Genomic DNA, 15,124 nt, shown 5'->3' on the forward strand with positions numbered 1-15,124 from the left:
CCTCCGCTCCTGGCCCGCAGGGCCTGGGGACGGGGAGGAGGGACTGCTGGCTCCCTTTTCCCTCTCACCCCTGATGCCAGAGGAAGCCGCCAAGGCACTAGACGCGCAAGAACAAGTGGACGACTTGGGGGGGGGGGTCTTAAAACCCAAGACCCCACCCCCGCCCCGGAAACACATACCCCAGCCGCCCCATTAGGAAAGGGCAAGAGGGCATTTTGCGCTGCAGCATTTTTCTTTTCTTTTTCTTTTTCTTAATTTCTCTATTGGGGAATTAATGTTTTACATTCGACAGTAAATACAATAGTTTGTACGCGTAACATTTCTCAGTTTTCCGGCATTTCTTTTATACACACACACTCACACCACCCCGCCAGGAGCAGTAAGGCTAGTAAAAGGAGATGCTATCCCCACCTCCACCCCCACCCCACCGCCAAGGCTGTCACTGGTCCCTATCTCCCTCCTCGGAGCCTGAAGGCAGCTCTTTGAGGACCCTGACTTCCCTCCCCGGCAGCCCGCGTCCCAATGCAAGATCCAAAAACAGGTTGCTGTCATTGTGTAGTCGCTGGGCTCTTCCCGTAAGAGCAGCCTCAGGCCTTATCAGCGAAGCCGCCCCGAGGCAGTCACAGCCAAGCCGCAGAGTGACAGTGAAGAACTTCTCTCGGAGACCCAAGGGGGAAAACAGGAAGTGGTGGAGGCAGGATGGGCAGGGCCCCCGGGGTTCATCCTCTCGGTAGTGGAGGTGAGGACACACGGGGAGGGGGGGGTGTCAGTAATTACTGTCTTCAAATGGAGCAGATTCCCACAGCCCAGCAGCCACCAAACTCCCAGCCCTTTGCCCTTGCTTTCATCCCTCTGCCAGGAGCTCCTACGTCCCGGCTCGGGAGAATGCTGGCTTCTCAGCTCCGCCTTCAGGACACGGCCCCCCTGGGTCACCCAGCCCAGAAAACAGGTGGTGGGGAAGAACAGTCAGTCACTCGTGCACATCCCAGATCTCGGAGAGCAGCGGGGGCAGCTTTTTGTCCTGCAGGCGCAGCGCAAACACTTGCTCCGAGTGCACGCTGCTCAGGGTCCGCAGGCTCACCAGTTTCATGAGCATCCGGGGGAACATCAGGCGGTCCTGGGAGAAGGAGAAGGCCCGGTTCAGCCTTTGTCTCTCTCCAAGGAAGGGCCACTAGGGTAAGGGGGATGGGGCGGGTGGCGGTGGGAGAGGTAAAGAATTGTCTGTGCGAAGTGTAGTCCCACAGGGATTCTGGTAGGGAAGATGGGTGTGCGTGGAGGGGAAAGGGGGGAGGGTATGAGCCCGTGGAGAGGAGGAAAAGGGAGCAGCAAGGAGACTCACATGGGGGTGGTGGATGGAGACGTAGGCATGCAGGGCCTCCACATATCTGTGTTGCAGCCTTTCTACCTGGAGCTGGTCCTGCACGTTGGGCCGGTCTATAGGTCACCAACAGAGTTGAGCAGCAGGTCTGGCCAGGGCCTTAGTTCCATCTCCCCAGATTCCCAATCAAGAGATAAAGGCAAGCCCCACCCAGCCTCTGCCACCCCCAGAGTGCAGCAAGGACCTCTGCCCAGTCTGCAGCAGGATTCCTGATTTTAGCCACCCTCCAGGATGCAAATCTCCTGCCCCCTTTTCCCTTCCGGCCGCTCCTCCGCACCTGCAGAGAAGATGCTGATGGCGATGAGCAAGGCGAACTCAGCATCATTGAGTTGCAGCTCGTTCATGGCTCTGGAGAACTCGAAGATGGGGTTGATAAACTCTACCTGCAACCCTGGGGAGGTGGAAGAGAAGCTGGGGGCAGGTGCATGGGCAATGGGAATGCCCTTCTCTCTTTTAATTTAGGGAACGACTAGGGACTCCGTTAAGAAGCCTCTTGAGGGAGTCGGGCTGTAGCGCTGAGGGTTAAGCGCAGGGGGTTAAGCGCAGGTGGGGCAAAGCACAAGGATACGCATAAGGATCCCGGTTCGAACCCCGGCTCCCCACCTGCAGGGGAGTCGCTTCACAGGTGGTGAAGCAGGTGTGCAGGTGTCTATCTTTCTCTCCTCCTCTCTGTCTTTCCCTCCTCTCTCCATTTCTCTCTGTCCTGTCCAACAATGACGACAACAACAATAATAACTACAACAATAAAACAACAAGGGCAACAAAAGGGAATAAATAAATAAAAATAAATATAAAAATAAAAAAAGAAGCCTCTTGAACCTATGGACATCTAATCTTTGACAAAGGGGCCCAGACTATTAAATGGGGAAAGCAGAGTCTCTTCAACAAATGGTGTTGGAAACAATGGATTGAAACATGCAGAAGAATGAAACTGAAGCACTATATTTCACCAAATACAAAAGTAAATTCCAAGTGGATCAAGGACTTGGATGTTAGACCACAAACTATCAGATACTTAGAAGAAAATATTGGCAGAACTCTTTTCCGCATAAATTTTAAAGACATCTTCAATGAAACAAATCCAATTACAAAGAAGACTAAGGCAAGTATAAACCTATGGGACTTCATCAAATTAAAAAACTTCTGCACAGCAAAAGAAACCACTACCCAAACCAAGAGACCCCTCACAGAATGGGAGAAGATCTTTACATCAGACAAGAGTTTAAAAACCAACATATGTAAAGAGCTTGCCAAACTCAACAACAAGACAACCAATAACCCCATCCAAAAATGGGAGGAGGACATGAACAGAATATTCACGACAGAAGAGATCCAAAAGGCCGAGAAACACATGAAAAAATGCTCCAAGTCTCTGATTGTCAGAGAAATGCAAATCAAGACAACAATGAGATACCACTTCACTCCTGTGAGAATACATCAGAAAAGGTAATAGCAGCAAATGCTGGAGAGGGTGTGGGGTCAAAGGAACCCTCCTACACTGCTGGTGGGAATGTCAATTGGTCCAACCAACCTCTGTGGAGAACAGTCTGGAGAACTCTCAGAAGGCTAGAAATGGACCTACCCTATGATCCTGCAATTCCTCTCCTGTGGATATATCCTAAGGAACCCAACACATCCATCCAAAAAGATCTGTGTACACATATGTTCTTAGCAGAACAATTTATAATAGCCAAAACTTGGAAGCAACCCAGGTGTCCAACAACAGATGAGTGGCTGAGCAAGTTGTGGTATACATACACAATGGAATACTACTCAGCTGTAAAAAATGGTGACTTCACTGTTTTCAGCCGATCTTGGATAGACCTTGAAAAGTTCATGTTAAGTGAAATAAGTCAGAAACAGAAGGATGAATATGGGATGATCTCGCTCTCAGGCAGAAGTTGAAAAACAAGATCAGGAAAAAAAAAAAGAAACAAGTAGAACCTGAAATGGAATTGGCTTATCACACCAAAGTAAAAGACTCTGGGGTGGGGGTGGGTGGGTGGGTGGGTAGTGAGAATACAGGTCCAAGAAGGATGACAGAGGACCTAGTGGGGGTTGTATTGTTATATGGGAAACTGGGGAATGTTATGCATATACAAACTATTGTATTTACTGTTGAATGTAAAACATTAATTCCCCAATAAAGAAATAAAAAGAAAAAAAAGAAGCCTCTTGAGCTCTGCTGTGTAACCCTGGGTATGTTTCCTCACCTTTCTAAGCCTCTTCTATGAAGTGAGATCCTATCTGAACTTAGCAGGCTGTTGATAGTTCATAAGAAAGCATGCTCGGTGTCCAGCACGTAGGAGGTGCTGAATTAAATGGTAATAACCTTGTTGTTTTTACTAAGAATTCTTGAGGGCCCCACGTTACTCAAAGTAGATGTGACTTGTTTTTGTTTAGAAAGAAGTCATGAGGGGGCTGGTGAGATAGCTCATCTGGGAGGGCTACTGCGTTGTGATGTGCCTGCCCCAGGTTCGGGCCCCTGGTATATCACATTGGAGGGGGAAGCTGCCATGCACTGGGAGAAGCTATGGTGTTATGATGTCTCTCCTTCCCTAAGTCTTTTTCTTTCTCTGAAAAAAAGGAGGCAAGTAGGTTCAGAACAGTGAAAGTCGGGAGTTGGGCTGTATCGCAGTGGGTTAAGCACACGTGGCGCAAAGCTCAAGGACCGGTGTAAGGATCCCGGTTCGAGTCCCCGGCTCCCCACCTGCAGGGGAGTCGCTTCACAAGCGGTGAAGCAGGTCTGCAGGTGTCTGTCTTTCTCTCCCCATCTCTGTCTTCCCCTCCTCTCTCCATTTCTCTCTGTCCTATCCACCAACAACGACATCAATAACAACAATAATAACTACAACAATAAAACAAGGGCAACAAAATAAATAAATAAATATTTAAAAAAAAAAAAAGAACAGTGAAAGACCTGACAACTAGGAAGATAGAGCCATTTCTGGTGAGAGTGGGGTGTGAACCGGAAGCTCTGCTGCCTCAGGCATGAAGAGTTATGCGGACAGCCACTTCACTGAGATAAGCAACCTGCTCTTCCCCCTCTATCTCCCCATCCTCTTTCAGTTTCTCTCTGTCCCATCAAATAAAAATAAGAAAGAGGGAGTCAAGCGGTGGTGCAGTGGGTTAAGCGCAGGTGGTGCTAAGCATAAGGACCAGCATAAGAATCCCAGTTCGAGCCCCCGGCTCCCCACCTGTAGGGGAGTTGCTTCACAAGCAGTGAAGCAGGTCTGCAGGTGTCTGTCTTTCTCAACCCCTCTCTGTCTTCCCCTCCTCTCTCCATTTCTCTCTGACCTATCCAACAACAATGACATCAATAATAACTACAACAATAAAAAAAAACCAAACAAGGGCAACAAAATGAAAAATTTTTTAAATTATAAGAACAAAAAAAAAAAGGCCACTGGGAGCCGTGGCTTTATGGTGTCAACACTGAGCCCCCAGCAATGCCCCTGGTGGCAATAAAAAATAAATAAAATTATATATAGATACATATACACACACACACACACACACACACACACACGTGTGTGTGTGTGTGTGTGTGTGTATTTATGCCTCCATGTCTCCCTGCAGAGGAATAAAGGAATGAAGCTGAATAATCCATGACCCAAAGTAATGCGTCTGTAGTGCCCTCCTCCCACACTTCATGTCTGCCCACCCCACTCGGCCCCCAGGCCTCCTCAGACTTATTTCAGCAACCATCTGCTGACTTTTCCATTTGAAACTTCCTGATTAGTCACTTCCTATACTTTCACCCTGATGTTTATCAAGTGTATGTTGATCTGTTCAGTAGACAAGCCCCGTTTTGTAAAGTGTTACTTGGTAAGATGCTGAGCCCTCAAATGTTCCCAGGCCTTGCCGTCACACAGGAGAAGATGAGAAGGCTCTAGAATTGGGTCGGGCACTCTGCTACTGCTCCACAGGCCAGTCTACGCCATTAGTCATCCAAATGTGTGGGCAGCACTTGGTAGGTGGTGCCCGGAGACCTGACCACTGTGAGCCTCCTCCCCTCGATCGATTTCAGATGAAATGAGAAATGAAAGGCTACTGTGACATCAACACTGCTTACATAAATGAATCTATAAATAGGGACAGATGGGCATAGCACAAGCCTCCCAGGGCTGGAGGAACATGCAGACAAAAGAACTAGAAGGTTTTGGAAAGGAAAATGTCACAAAGGAGAAGGTCATGGTGAAGAAGGAACAATAACACTCATCTGGAGAAAGGGATTGGGCTGGACTTTTAAAACTGGAAAAGAAGGGGAAAAAAAGTCATGGAATTGCCTGTACAAGGTGCCTAAGTATACCGGTAGCGTGTCAGGCACTACAGAAGGTGAGGTACCTATAGTTTTTTTTGTTTGTTCATTTTTGTTTTGTTTTTTTTTTAAGGAGGTAGGGTGGTGGCACACCTGATTGAGTGCATTATCATATGCAAGGACCTAGGTTCAAGCCCCTGGGCCCCACCTGCAGGGGGGAAAGCTTAATTTTGAAGTGGTACTGCAGGTATCTCCCTTTCCTCTCCATCTTCCTCCCCTCTAAACATCCCTCTATGTCTACCCAAAGTAATTTTTTTTTTTTTTTTTGCCATCAGGTTACCTCTGGGGCTTGGTGCCTAGATAACAAATCCACTGATGCTGGCAACTTTTTTTTTTTATAGGACAGAGGGAAAGAGAAAGATAAACACCTGCAATACTTGCTTCACGAATCATGAAGACTTCCCCCTGCAGATGGGGTGCAGAAGCTTGAATCTGGGTCTTTACAGGTGGTAATGTGTGCACTTAACCAGGTGCGCCACCTTCTGGCCCATAAATAAATCTTTAAAAAATACAAATGGGGCAAGCTGGGTGGTAGCGCAGTAGGTTAAGCGCGCTTGTTGCAAAGTACAAGGACCAGGTGTAAGGATACCCACCTGCAGGGGAGTCACTTTACAGGCAGTGAAGCAGGTCTGCAGGTGTCTGTCTTTCTCTCCCCATCTCTGTCTTCCCCTCCTCTCTCCATTTCTCTCTGTCCTATCCAACAACAATGACATCAATAACAACAACAATAAAACAATAAGGACAACAAAAGGGAATAAATAAATATTTGGGGGATTTGGGTGGTAGCGCAGCGGGTTAAGCACACTTGGCGTGTACCTACCGCAAGGACGGGATTAAGGATCCCAGTTCAAGACCCCAGCTCTCCACCTGCAGGGGAGTCACTTCACAGGCAGTGAAGCAGGTCTGCAGGTGTCTATCTTTCTCTCCCCCTCTGTCTTCCTCTTCTCTCCATTTCTCTCTGTCCTATCCAACAACAACAACATCAGTAACAACAATATTAATAACTACAACAATAAAAACAAGGACAACAAAAAGGAAATAAATATTAAAAATAATAATCAATAATTTTTTATGTTTTAAAAACAAACAACAAAAAAAATAGACATAGGGGGCCTAGCAGCAGTGCAGCAAGTTAAGTGCACAAGAGTAAGAGAAGTGCAAGGACCCACCCGCACAGGGAGATCCCGGTTTGAGCCCTCTGCTCAGCTCCCCACCTGCAGGGGGGTCACTTCACAAGCAGTGAAGCAGGTCTGCAAGAGTCTGTCTTTCTCTCCCCCTCTCTGCCTCCTCCCCCCCAGATTTCTCTCTGTCTTATGCACCACCACCACCAACAGCAATAACAATAATAACAACAACAAAGGTAACAAGGGCAGCAAAAATGGGGGAGGGAAAGGAGCAGTGGATTCGTAGTGCAGGCCACGAGCCCCAGTGATAACCTTGGAGGCAATTAATTAACTAATTAATTAATTAATTGGGGTTGTGCAGCGGTGCACATGGTTAAGTCCACATAGTATGAAGCACAAGGACTTGCGCAAGGATCCAGTTTGAGGCCCCAGCTCCCCACCTGTGGGGGGAGGGGAGTCGCTTCACAAGCGGTGAAGCAGGTTTGCAGATATCTATCTTCTTCTCCCTCTATCTTCCCTTCCCCTCTCTATTTCTCTCTGTCCTGTCCACTAAAATGGAAAAAAATGACCACCAGACGCAGTGGATTTGTAGTGCCAGCAATAACCCTGGAGGCAAAATAAATAAATAATAAAAGACTTCATGAACCTTCCTAGAAAGCTCATTGGGTGGTTTGTGTTATAACAAGAAGCACATGAGCTGGTGTGAGTCACCAGGAAGCAGAGAAGATTTTATAAACTCTGACCTGGAAAGTAGGCCTTACAGCTCCTACAGTAGCGCCCTCTCATCTGCCATGTCGTTTAAGCCCCCGTCCATGCAGGGGACGTTTCACATGGGGTGGAACAGAGCTGCAGGTGTCTCTCTTCCCTTCTCTATTTTCCCCTTCACTCTCACTTTCTCTCTATCTCTAGCCAAAATACATAAGAAATAATATCTTTTAAAAAGGAATGATTATAAAATAAAGAAATAAACTACTCAGTCTCAATGCCAGAAGAAATGGCACAAGGAAGGTATTTGTCACATTCTCCAAAGTATTGGTTATTTGATTGCACTAGGATTCTTAGAGAATTAATAATAAGATGAAAGGCAAGTTTGTGCATCTATAGAAGCTTATACAGATTTCTTTATTCTGGGGCAGGGGTAGATAGCATAATGGTTATGCAAAGAGTCTCATGCCTGAGGCTCCAAAGTCCCAGGTTCAATTCCCCACATCACCATAAGCCAAAAATCAGCAGTGCTCTAGTTTTAAAAAAAAAAAAAAAAGTAAATATTTCTTTATTCTGCATAAGTGCTAAAATTTACTTTTTTTTTTTTTTTTTTTTGCTTCTAGGGTTATTGCTGGGGCTCAGTGCCAGCAGTACTATGAATCCACTGCTACTGCAGGCTATTTTTTTTCCCATTTTGTTGCCCTTGTTGTGGTTGTTATTGTTGTTATAGCTGCTGTTGTTGTTGGATAGGACAGAAAGAAATCGAGAGAGGAGGGGAAGACAGAGAGAAGGAGAGAAAGATAAGACACCTGAGACCTGCTTCACCGCTTGTGAAGCAACCCCCTCTGCAGGTGGGGAGCTGGGGGATCCTTATGCCGGTCCTTGCACTTTATGCCATGTGTGCTTAACCTGCTGCACTACTGCCCAGCCCCCTAAATTTTACTTTTCAACATTTAAACCCAAACTGGATTTCAGAATAAAACAAACTTAGTCCTGAGAATAAAAAAAAAAAAAGCCAAATGGGACAGGAGTAGATAGCATAATGGTTATGAAAATAGACTCTCATGCCTGAGGCTCCATAGTCCCAGGTTCAGTTCCCCGCACCACCATAAGCCAGAGCTGAGCAGTGCTCTGGTTAAAAAAAATCAGGAAAAAAAAAAAAAACTATTCTGTCCACACTTGATAATCAGTTCCAGTTGCTCCAACTTTCTCTCAACTAACTTTGCTCTATCCTCTGCCAAGCTTGCTCCCATAACACAGATATTACCAGCAATTGAATGTGGAGAAACCAATACCACTTAGCCTGCAATCAGTCAGGTATCAGATAGACAGCAGTGCTGTGAACTAATTCTTGGGGAAAAAAATGTTCCAGATACAGGAAGGGTATAGAAACCTCCACCCTTACTCTAAAACTGGCCTGCCTGGGTGCGCTGACATGTTCCAACTCTATTTCATTGACTCATTGGAAAGAACAATTGAAGAAGAGTGGGGAGATGGGCTGGGTAGACAGCATAATAATTGTGTAAATGACTTGCATGCCTGAGGCTCTAAGCTCCCAGGTTCAATCTCCAGTACCTCCATAAGTCTGAGCTGAGCAGTGCTCTGATAAAAAAAAAAAAAAAAAAAAAAAAAAACACTAGGAGAAATTAGTTTATTTGATCCTTAAAGGACGTGGTTAAAGAGAAAAACTGTGTTCATTATTGAGTCTCAGTGAAGTGGTTTCCAAACTCTTTTTCTAGCTGTAATTTTTTTTTTTTTTTGTCTGCCTCCAGGATTATTGCTGGGGCTCGGTCCCTGCACCATGAATCCACCACTCCTGGAGGCCTTTTTTTTTTTTTCCTTTTGTTGCCCTTGTTGTTTATTGGTGGTGTTTTACTATTATTGTTGTCGTTGCTGTTGGGTAGGACAGAAAGAAACCTAGAGGGGAGAGGAAGACAGAGAGGGGGAGAGAAAGATAGACACCTGCAGACCTGCTTCACTGCCTGTGAGGCGACTCCCCTGCAGGCAGGGAGCTGGGCGCTCGAACCGGGATCCTTACACTGGTCCTTGTGCTTTGTGCCACGTGCACTTAACCCGATGCACCACCACCCGGCCCCCTGTGATTTTTTTTTTCCAAGCAAAATGGTGTGTGGAAGCACAACCTATAATGCAGGTTTAAATGAAATTTCTTATTTGGCTACAGTAAAACAGAAGCAAGGGCATTCCTCGGGTCCCTTAGAACACTGTCTGAAAACCCCTGGCCTGGGGGCTGGGTGGTGGCACACCTAGAGAGCACACACCTTACAGTACAGTAGGCTCCAAGTTCAACCCCGACCCTCACCTGTAGGGGGGAAGCTTCACAAGTGGTAAAGCAGTGTTGCAAGTCTTTCTCTCTTTCTCCTCTCCCCTACTTCTCAGTTTCTCTGTCTTTTTCCAAAAAAAAGAAAAGGACAGAAGAAAGAGAAAAGAAAGAAAATCCCCAGCCAAAGGACAAGATGGCAGTTGAGAGAGCTCTCCCAGCACTTCCACTTCCTTTCTTGGAAAAAAGAAATGGAGTTTTCCCTTCTGGGCTGCTCAGACCTTGGGCCTGCAACTCCCTCATGCCATAGGTCCCTTGAGAAAAAGCCTGTCTGTGCAGCCCCATCCCTTTGTGATCTCAAATCTCACCTGCTTTGGCAAAGTCTTCTCGGTTATAACTGAAGTCTTTGAGGAAGGTAATACTCTCACTCCCGGGGTTGTAGCGCCGAGAAGTTTCTAGAAGCATCACCTGCAGATACATAGCAGACTGGGGCTGGTCTCCACAGAGGGCACCAGGCAGGGAAGATTTAGCCCCTCGTCCCTACTTTCCGGTGAACTTGGCTCCCGGCTACCTGTGTGGAGCCCAGCCCTGAGAACACCTGCACCTGACCTCCACGCCACCACCCCCCCACACACACACACACACACTCCAGTCAGCCCTCAGCCACCTCAATTGCAGAGGTCTTCAGTAGGGCGATCTGGTCCTCCCGGCTGAGCTGCAGGAAGCCGGGCAGCTGTTTGGCAAAGTCAACGATCTCCTGCACAGAGACGATGGCCAGTTCCGTAAAGTGGGCAAAGCGCTGCTGTCGGGCCTCCCGGCTCTGGGGATCCGGTGCCAGGGGCCAAGGCTGCCCGGGAGGGGGCGGCGGCGGTGGGGGAAGAAACAGATAGTTCTGAGTGGGATGTCAAGCAGCCCGTGGGTGCCCTGGGTGGCACCACCTCTCCCTGGGGGCCCTCAGGTACCGTGACTCGAAGCTGATCAGAGAAGGAGCGACGGTTACACTGCTGTTGGGCGGCCACCAGCTTCTCGATCATGCCCAGCTGCTCGGGGCTGAGCTGGGGTAGGACCTGGGGCGGCGAGGGAGACCTCAAGGCCACCGACGTGCCCTGAGCCTGCTCCTCCTCCTGCCGCTTCAGTTTCTTCAGGCGGATCTGTTCTTCTGACAGGACACCTAAGGACAAGGCCAGGAATGAGGAGGGGACAAGGGGGACACTGGAAACAAGGACCCCAAAAAAGCCCAGAGCTTTCGGATATAAGCAAGGGAAGGGGGAGTCGGGCGGTAGCGCAGCGGGTTAAGCGCACGTGGCGCAAAGCACAAGGACCGGCGTAGGGATCCCGGTTGGAGCCCCGGCTCCGCACCTGCAGGGGAGTCTCTTCACAGGCGGTGAAGCAGGTCTGCAGGTGTCTTTCTCTTGCCCTCTCTGTCTTCCTCTCCTCTCTCCATTTCTCTCTGTCTTATCCAACAACAATGACATCATCAACAACAACAACAACAATAATAACTACAACAATAAAACAACAAGGGCAACAAAAGGAAATAAGTATTCTTAAAAAAAAAAAAAAAGCAAGGGAAGGATCTTAATGCTCTGTAGGGCTGCGTGGGCAGGTCTGGAGGCCCAGCCTGTGCGACCTCACAGTCCTTACACGTGTCCTCCGTCTCCCACCAGTCTTGTCCCCGGCCCCCCATCACTCACACTCTTCCCGCATGCCCGCCTGGCGGCATTTCCGGAGGCGGCACTCCTGGCACTTGCGGCGCATGTAGGTGTCCATGGGGCAGTGGCCCCCGCTGTGGCAGACATAGTGCGCCCCCTTGATGACGCTGCGGCGGAAGAAGCCCTTGCAGCCCTCGCAGCTCAGCACGTTGTAGTGGAAGCCGGAGGCCTTGTCCCCACACACGCTGCACAGCTCATTTCCCAGCATCTTGGGGGCCGGCCCCTTTTTCCGTTTTTGTGGACGGGGCTCTGGATAAAGGGACGAACCTCCGTGTTCTTCACCGAAAAGGCTTAGTGCCAGCTCGGCCACTGCCCTGGGCATTCCCTGACCTTTGTTCCCTTCGCTATATTCCATCCAAAATAAGAAAGTTAGGAGCCAGGAGATGGCGTACCTGGTTAAGTGCACACATTACAGTGTGCAAGGGCCAGGTTCAAGCCCCTGGTCCCCAACTGCAGGGGAAAAGCTTCACGTGTGGTGAAGCAGGGCTGTCGGTGTCTCTCTGTCTCTCTACCTCTCTATCACCCTCTCCCCTCTCAATTTCTCTCTGTCTCTATGCAATAATAAACAAATAAATAGGGAGTCGGGCTGTAGCGCAGCGGGTTAAGCGCAGGTGGCGCAAAGCACAAGGACCAGCATAAGGATCCCGGTTCGAACCCCGGCTCCCCACCTGCAGGGGAGTCGCTTCACAGGCGGTGAAGCAGGTCTGCAGGTGTCTATCTTTCTCTCCCCCTCTCTATCTTCCCCTCCTCTCTCCATTTCTCTCTGTCCTATCCAACAACGACGACAACAACAATAATAACTACAACAATAAAACAACAAGGGCAACAAAAGGGAATAAATAAATAAAATAAAATATTTAAAAAATAATAAAAAAAAAAAATAAATAAATATTTTGGGGCAGGGGTAGATTGCATAATGGTTATGCAAACAGACTCTCGTGCTCAGCTTCGACTCCAAAGTCTCAGGTTCAATCCCCTGTACCACCATAAGCCAGAACTGAGCAGTGTTCTGGTAAAAAATAAATAAATAAATAAATAAATAAATAAAATACTTTAAAAAAATTTACAGAATAAGGTGTGGTCTAGGAGATGGCACAGTGGATAAAGCATTGAACTCTCAAGCATGAGGTCCTGAATTCAATCTCTGGCAGCACATGTACCAGAGTGATATCCAGTTCTTTCTCTCTGTCCTCTTATATTTCTCATTAATAAGTAAATTAAAAAATTAAAGAATTAAAGAATAAGAAAGCGACTCTCACTGTCCAAGGACCAGAAACTGAGCCCTTTAGAAGCATTGATGCTTACAGCACCTTAGAGCTAGGTATTACTACTGCCATTCTAGAAGTCAGATATAAAGTCTAGTTGACTCCTGGGTTTTGAAGTTTATGACCTTATAAGATAAGGGGCCAGGTGGTGGTGACCTGGTTGAATGCACATGTTACAATGCAGGCCTGGGTCCCCACATGCAGGAGAAATGTTCCATGAACAATGAAGCATTGCTGCAGATGCCTGTCTATCTGTCTCTCTCTTGCTCTCTCTCCCCTCCCCCACTCAATTTCTGTCTCTATTCAATAAATGATAGTTAAAATAAAACAAAAAGGTTAAAAAAAATGAGGATCCCCAAGGCTCCCTTCCCAGCTCCAGAGTGTTCCAAATCCAGAAGTGTCTCACCTGCAGATTCTAGATGGGCCTCTGTCCCGGGGAGCAGGCTTGTGGGCTCCACTGCCTCCAGCCCCACCCTCAAGATGCCCCCTGCAGACTGGGGAGAGCTGGCTTCCTCTTTGAGAATGTAGTTGCGGCCCCCCAGTGCTTGGCCATTTGCGTCTTGTCCATCTGGCTCCCACAGCTCCGCTGCAGAATCTGAGCCTCCAGAGACAGGCACAAAGGGACAAGGGGGTGCTCAGGCCCCCCAGTGTCCTCAATGGGAGCCATGAACTGGTCTCCACCCATAGCGGGCAGAAAACCCCCAGCTTGGGCTTGAGCTTTGCCTGGGTTCTATGGCTAACTATTTACAGTCCCCTTGCCCCTCAGTTCCTAATGTAAGGATGTTAACATTGTCCCATTGTGGGGGTCACAGATGTGAATGTATTCCAGAATTCAGGCAGGCTCCTGCAGGAACAGAGCTGCATAAACACTGGGCCTATCAATTCTTTCCAGCAGCATAGTCCAAAATGTGGAGGCCTGGGTGAGCTCCTGCAAGGGCCAGGCCTGAGCACCAGGGCAGAAGGAGCTAAGATCAGCTCTGGAAAGCTCTTTGGGGAAGGTCAAGAGTCAGGCAGTGAAAGAAACAGACTCCCCCCAAGGGAGGTGCGGAGCTGGGACCCAATCTTAGGGGACAGGGCTGGAGTGAAGATACTTACCAGGAGAAACATCAGACATAGGCGCCTCCAGCCAAAGGGACATCTCTTCCTGGAGCCCTGGACATCACAAAGGATGATCCTGCAGGAGTGCTTGTTCAGAACTGGCCTCCACACACCTCTCCTGCCTTAGAGCAGGGCAGACCCATCAGCCAGTGCTCAGGCCTCACTTGCCTTCCTCCCAATGTCCCTGTGTGGTCAGGGCCATCTCAAGGCCCCGAGAGGAGGAAACTGAGGTGCAGGGAGATGGAGTCAACTGAGCACAGTTAGGCAGTGGGGAATCAGGACTTGAACTCTTGTCTTTCTAACTCCAAAGTCTCAAGTCACCTTTTTCTCCCCAGCATCCCCTCCTCAGGGCCATTGGGAAATGTTTGGGTGCATCTGATCCCCTCCTGTCACAGCTCCTCCCCCCAACCCCTCATTCCAGGACCCTAGCACAAGCCTCTTAATTCCATCCCAGGGGCCTGCAGGAATTCCTCTGGAGACCAAATAGAATCCCTATGGCTACCTAAGCCTCTACCATCATCATCACCATTGTCACCCCCAGGGTCCCCTTTCTAAGATCCACAGAACACTCCCCCTTACACACACACACACACACACACACACACACACTTCAGTGCCAACAGACTCACCAAATGCCGAATGCTGGGGCTCAGCTTCCTGACCGAGGCAGTCTCTGGAGCCCCCTTGCTGGGAGAGGAGGATGGTGCAGGCCCTTGTCCAGAGTCTGGGCCGCCTAGTCTTACAGGAGGAAGCTTGGACTGCGAGAGTCAGGGCCCTGGGGAAATAAAAGTGAGGAAAGACTGAAGGAGGGACTGCCGGAGCCAGGCCACTCTCCTTCCTGCCTGGCAGACCAAGGCCAACTGACTAGAGCCCTAGCCTCCCACCCACGGGGCAGCTTCCCCACCACACTGACTCCTCCCCAGCCGGCCACCCCCTCTCCCTGGCGCCACTCCCACCCCCCACCCCCAAACACTGACGGCCACATTTCCCTATAGACCTGGCCCAGTTTCATGTCTCTCCCCTTCCTCTCCTCACCCCTGTGGGTGGTTCTTGGCTACTCTTACAGAAGGACTGACTCCCATGCACCCCCACCCCATCCCATCAGCCTCCAGAGTCAGCGTTCCCTCCCCTCCATAGACACCTCATGGAGCAAAGGTCCCAGCGAGGCCCTGAGTTGCGACACCAAGCCACAGCCTACTTTCCCAGCTGCCCTCCTCCTCCCAGCCTCTGGGAAGGGGCCAAA

At 49.0% G+C, this 15,124-nt stretch overlaps 1 protein-coding gene across 7 annotated transcripts; it reads right to left on the reverse strand.

Moving 5' to 3' along the window:
- Positions 1-829: 829 nt before the first annotated feature.
- Positions 830-14,757, reverse strand: NR1H3 (nuclear receptor subfamily 1 group H member 3). 7 transcript variants are annotated; one of them, XM_060176477.1, is made up of 10 exons: positions 14,511-14,751; positions 13,879-13,957; positions 13,190-13,378; positions 11,501-11,767; positions 10,769-10,977; positions 10,474-10,698; positions 10,175-10,274; positions 1,656-1,769; positions 1,340-1,434; positions 830-1,117 (listed from the first exon to the last, which is right to left on the reverse strand). In XM_060176477.1, the coding sequence occupies exons 2-10, from the start codon at positions 13,919-13,921 to the stop codon at positions 971-973; spliced, it is 1,389 nt and encodes a 462-aa protein (XP_060032460.1). In that variant the 5' UTR covers positions 13,922-13,957; positions 14,511-14,751; the 3' UTR covers positions 830-970. The 7 variants fall into 7 exon arrangements, with proteins under 7 accessions (XP_060032460.1, XP_060032462.1, XP_060032459.1 ...); XM_060176479.1 differs by having other exon boundaries at positions 10,474-10,626; positions 13,190-13,384; XM_060176476.1 differs by having other exon boundaries at positions 13,190-13,384; positions 13,879-14,003.
- Between the last annotated feature and the right edge of the window lie 367 nt (positions 14,758-15,124).

Source organism: Erinaceus europaeus, chromosome 17, assembly GCF_950295315.1.
Source record: "Erinaceus europaeus chromosome 17, mEriEur2.1, whole genome shotgun sequence".
Lineage (NCBI taxonomy): Eukaryota > Metazoa > Chordata > Mammalia > Eulipotyphla > Erinaceidae > Erinaceus > Erinaceus europaeus.

Coding starts and splice junctions, on each gene's coding strand:
- NR1H3 (XM_060176476.1), bottom strand. CDS start 13,921: ATGTCCCTTTGGCTGGAGGCGCCTATGTCTGATGTTTCTCCTG. Junction 10,275..10,473: donor TGAAGACCTCTGCAATTGAG/GTGGCTGAGGGC, acceptor ATGTATCTGCAG/GTGATGCTTCTAGAAACTTC. Junction 1,770..10,174: donor AGAAGACTTTGCCAAAGCAG/GTGAGATTTGAG, acceptor CCACCTCCCCAG/GGTTGCAGGTAGAGTTTATC.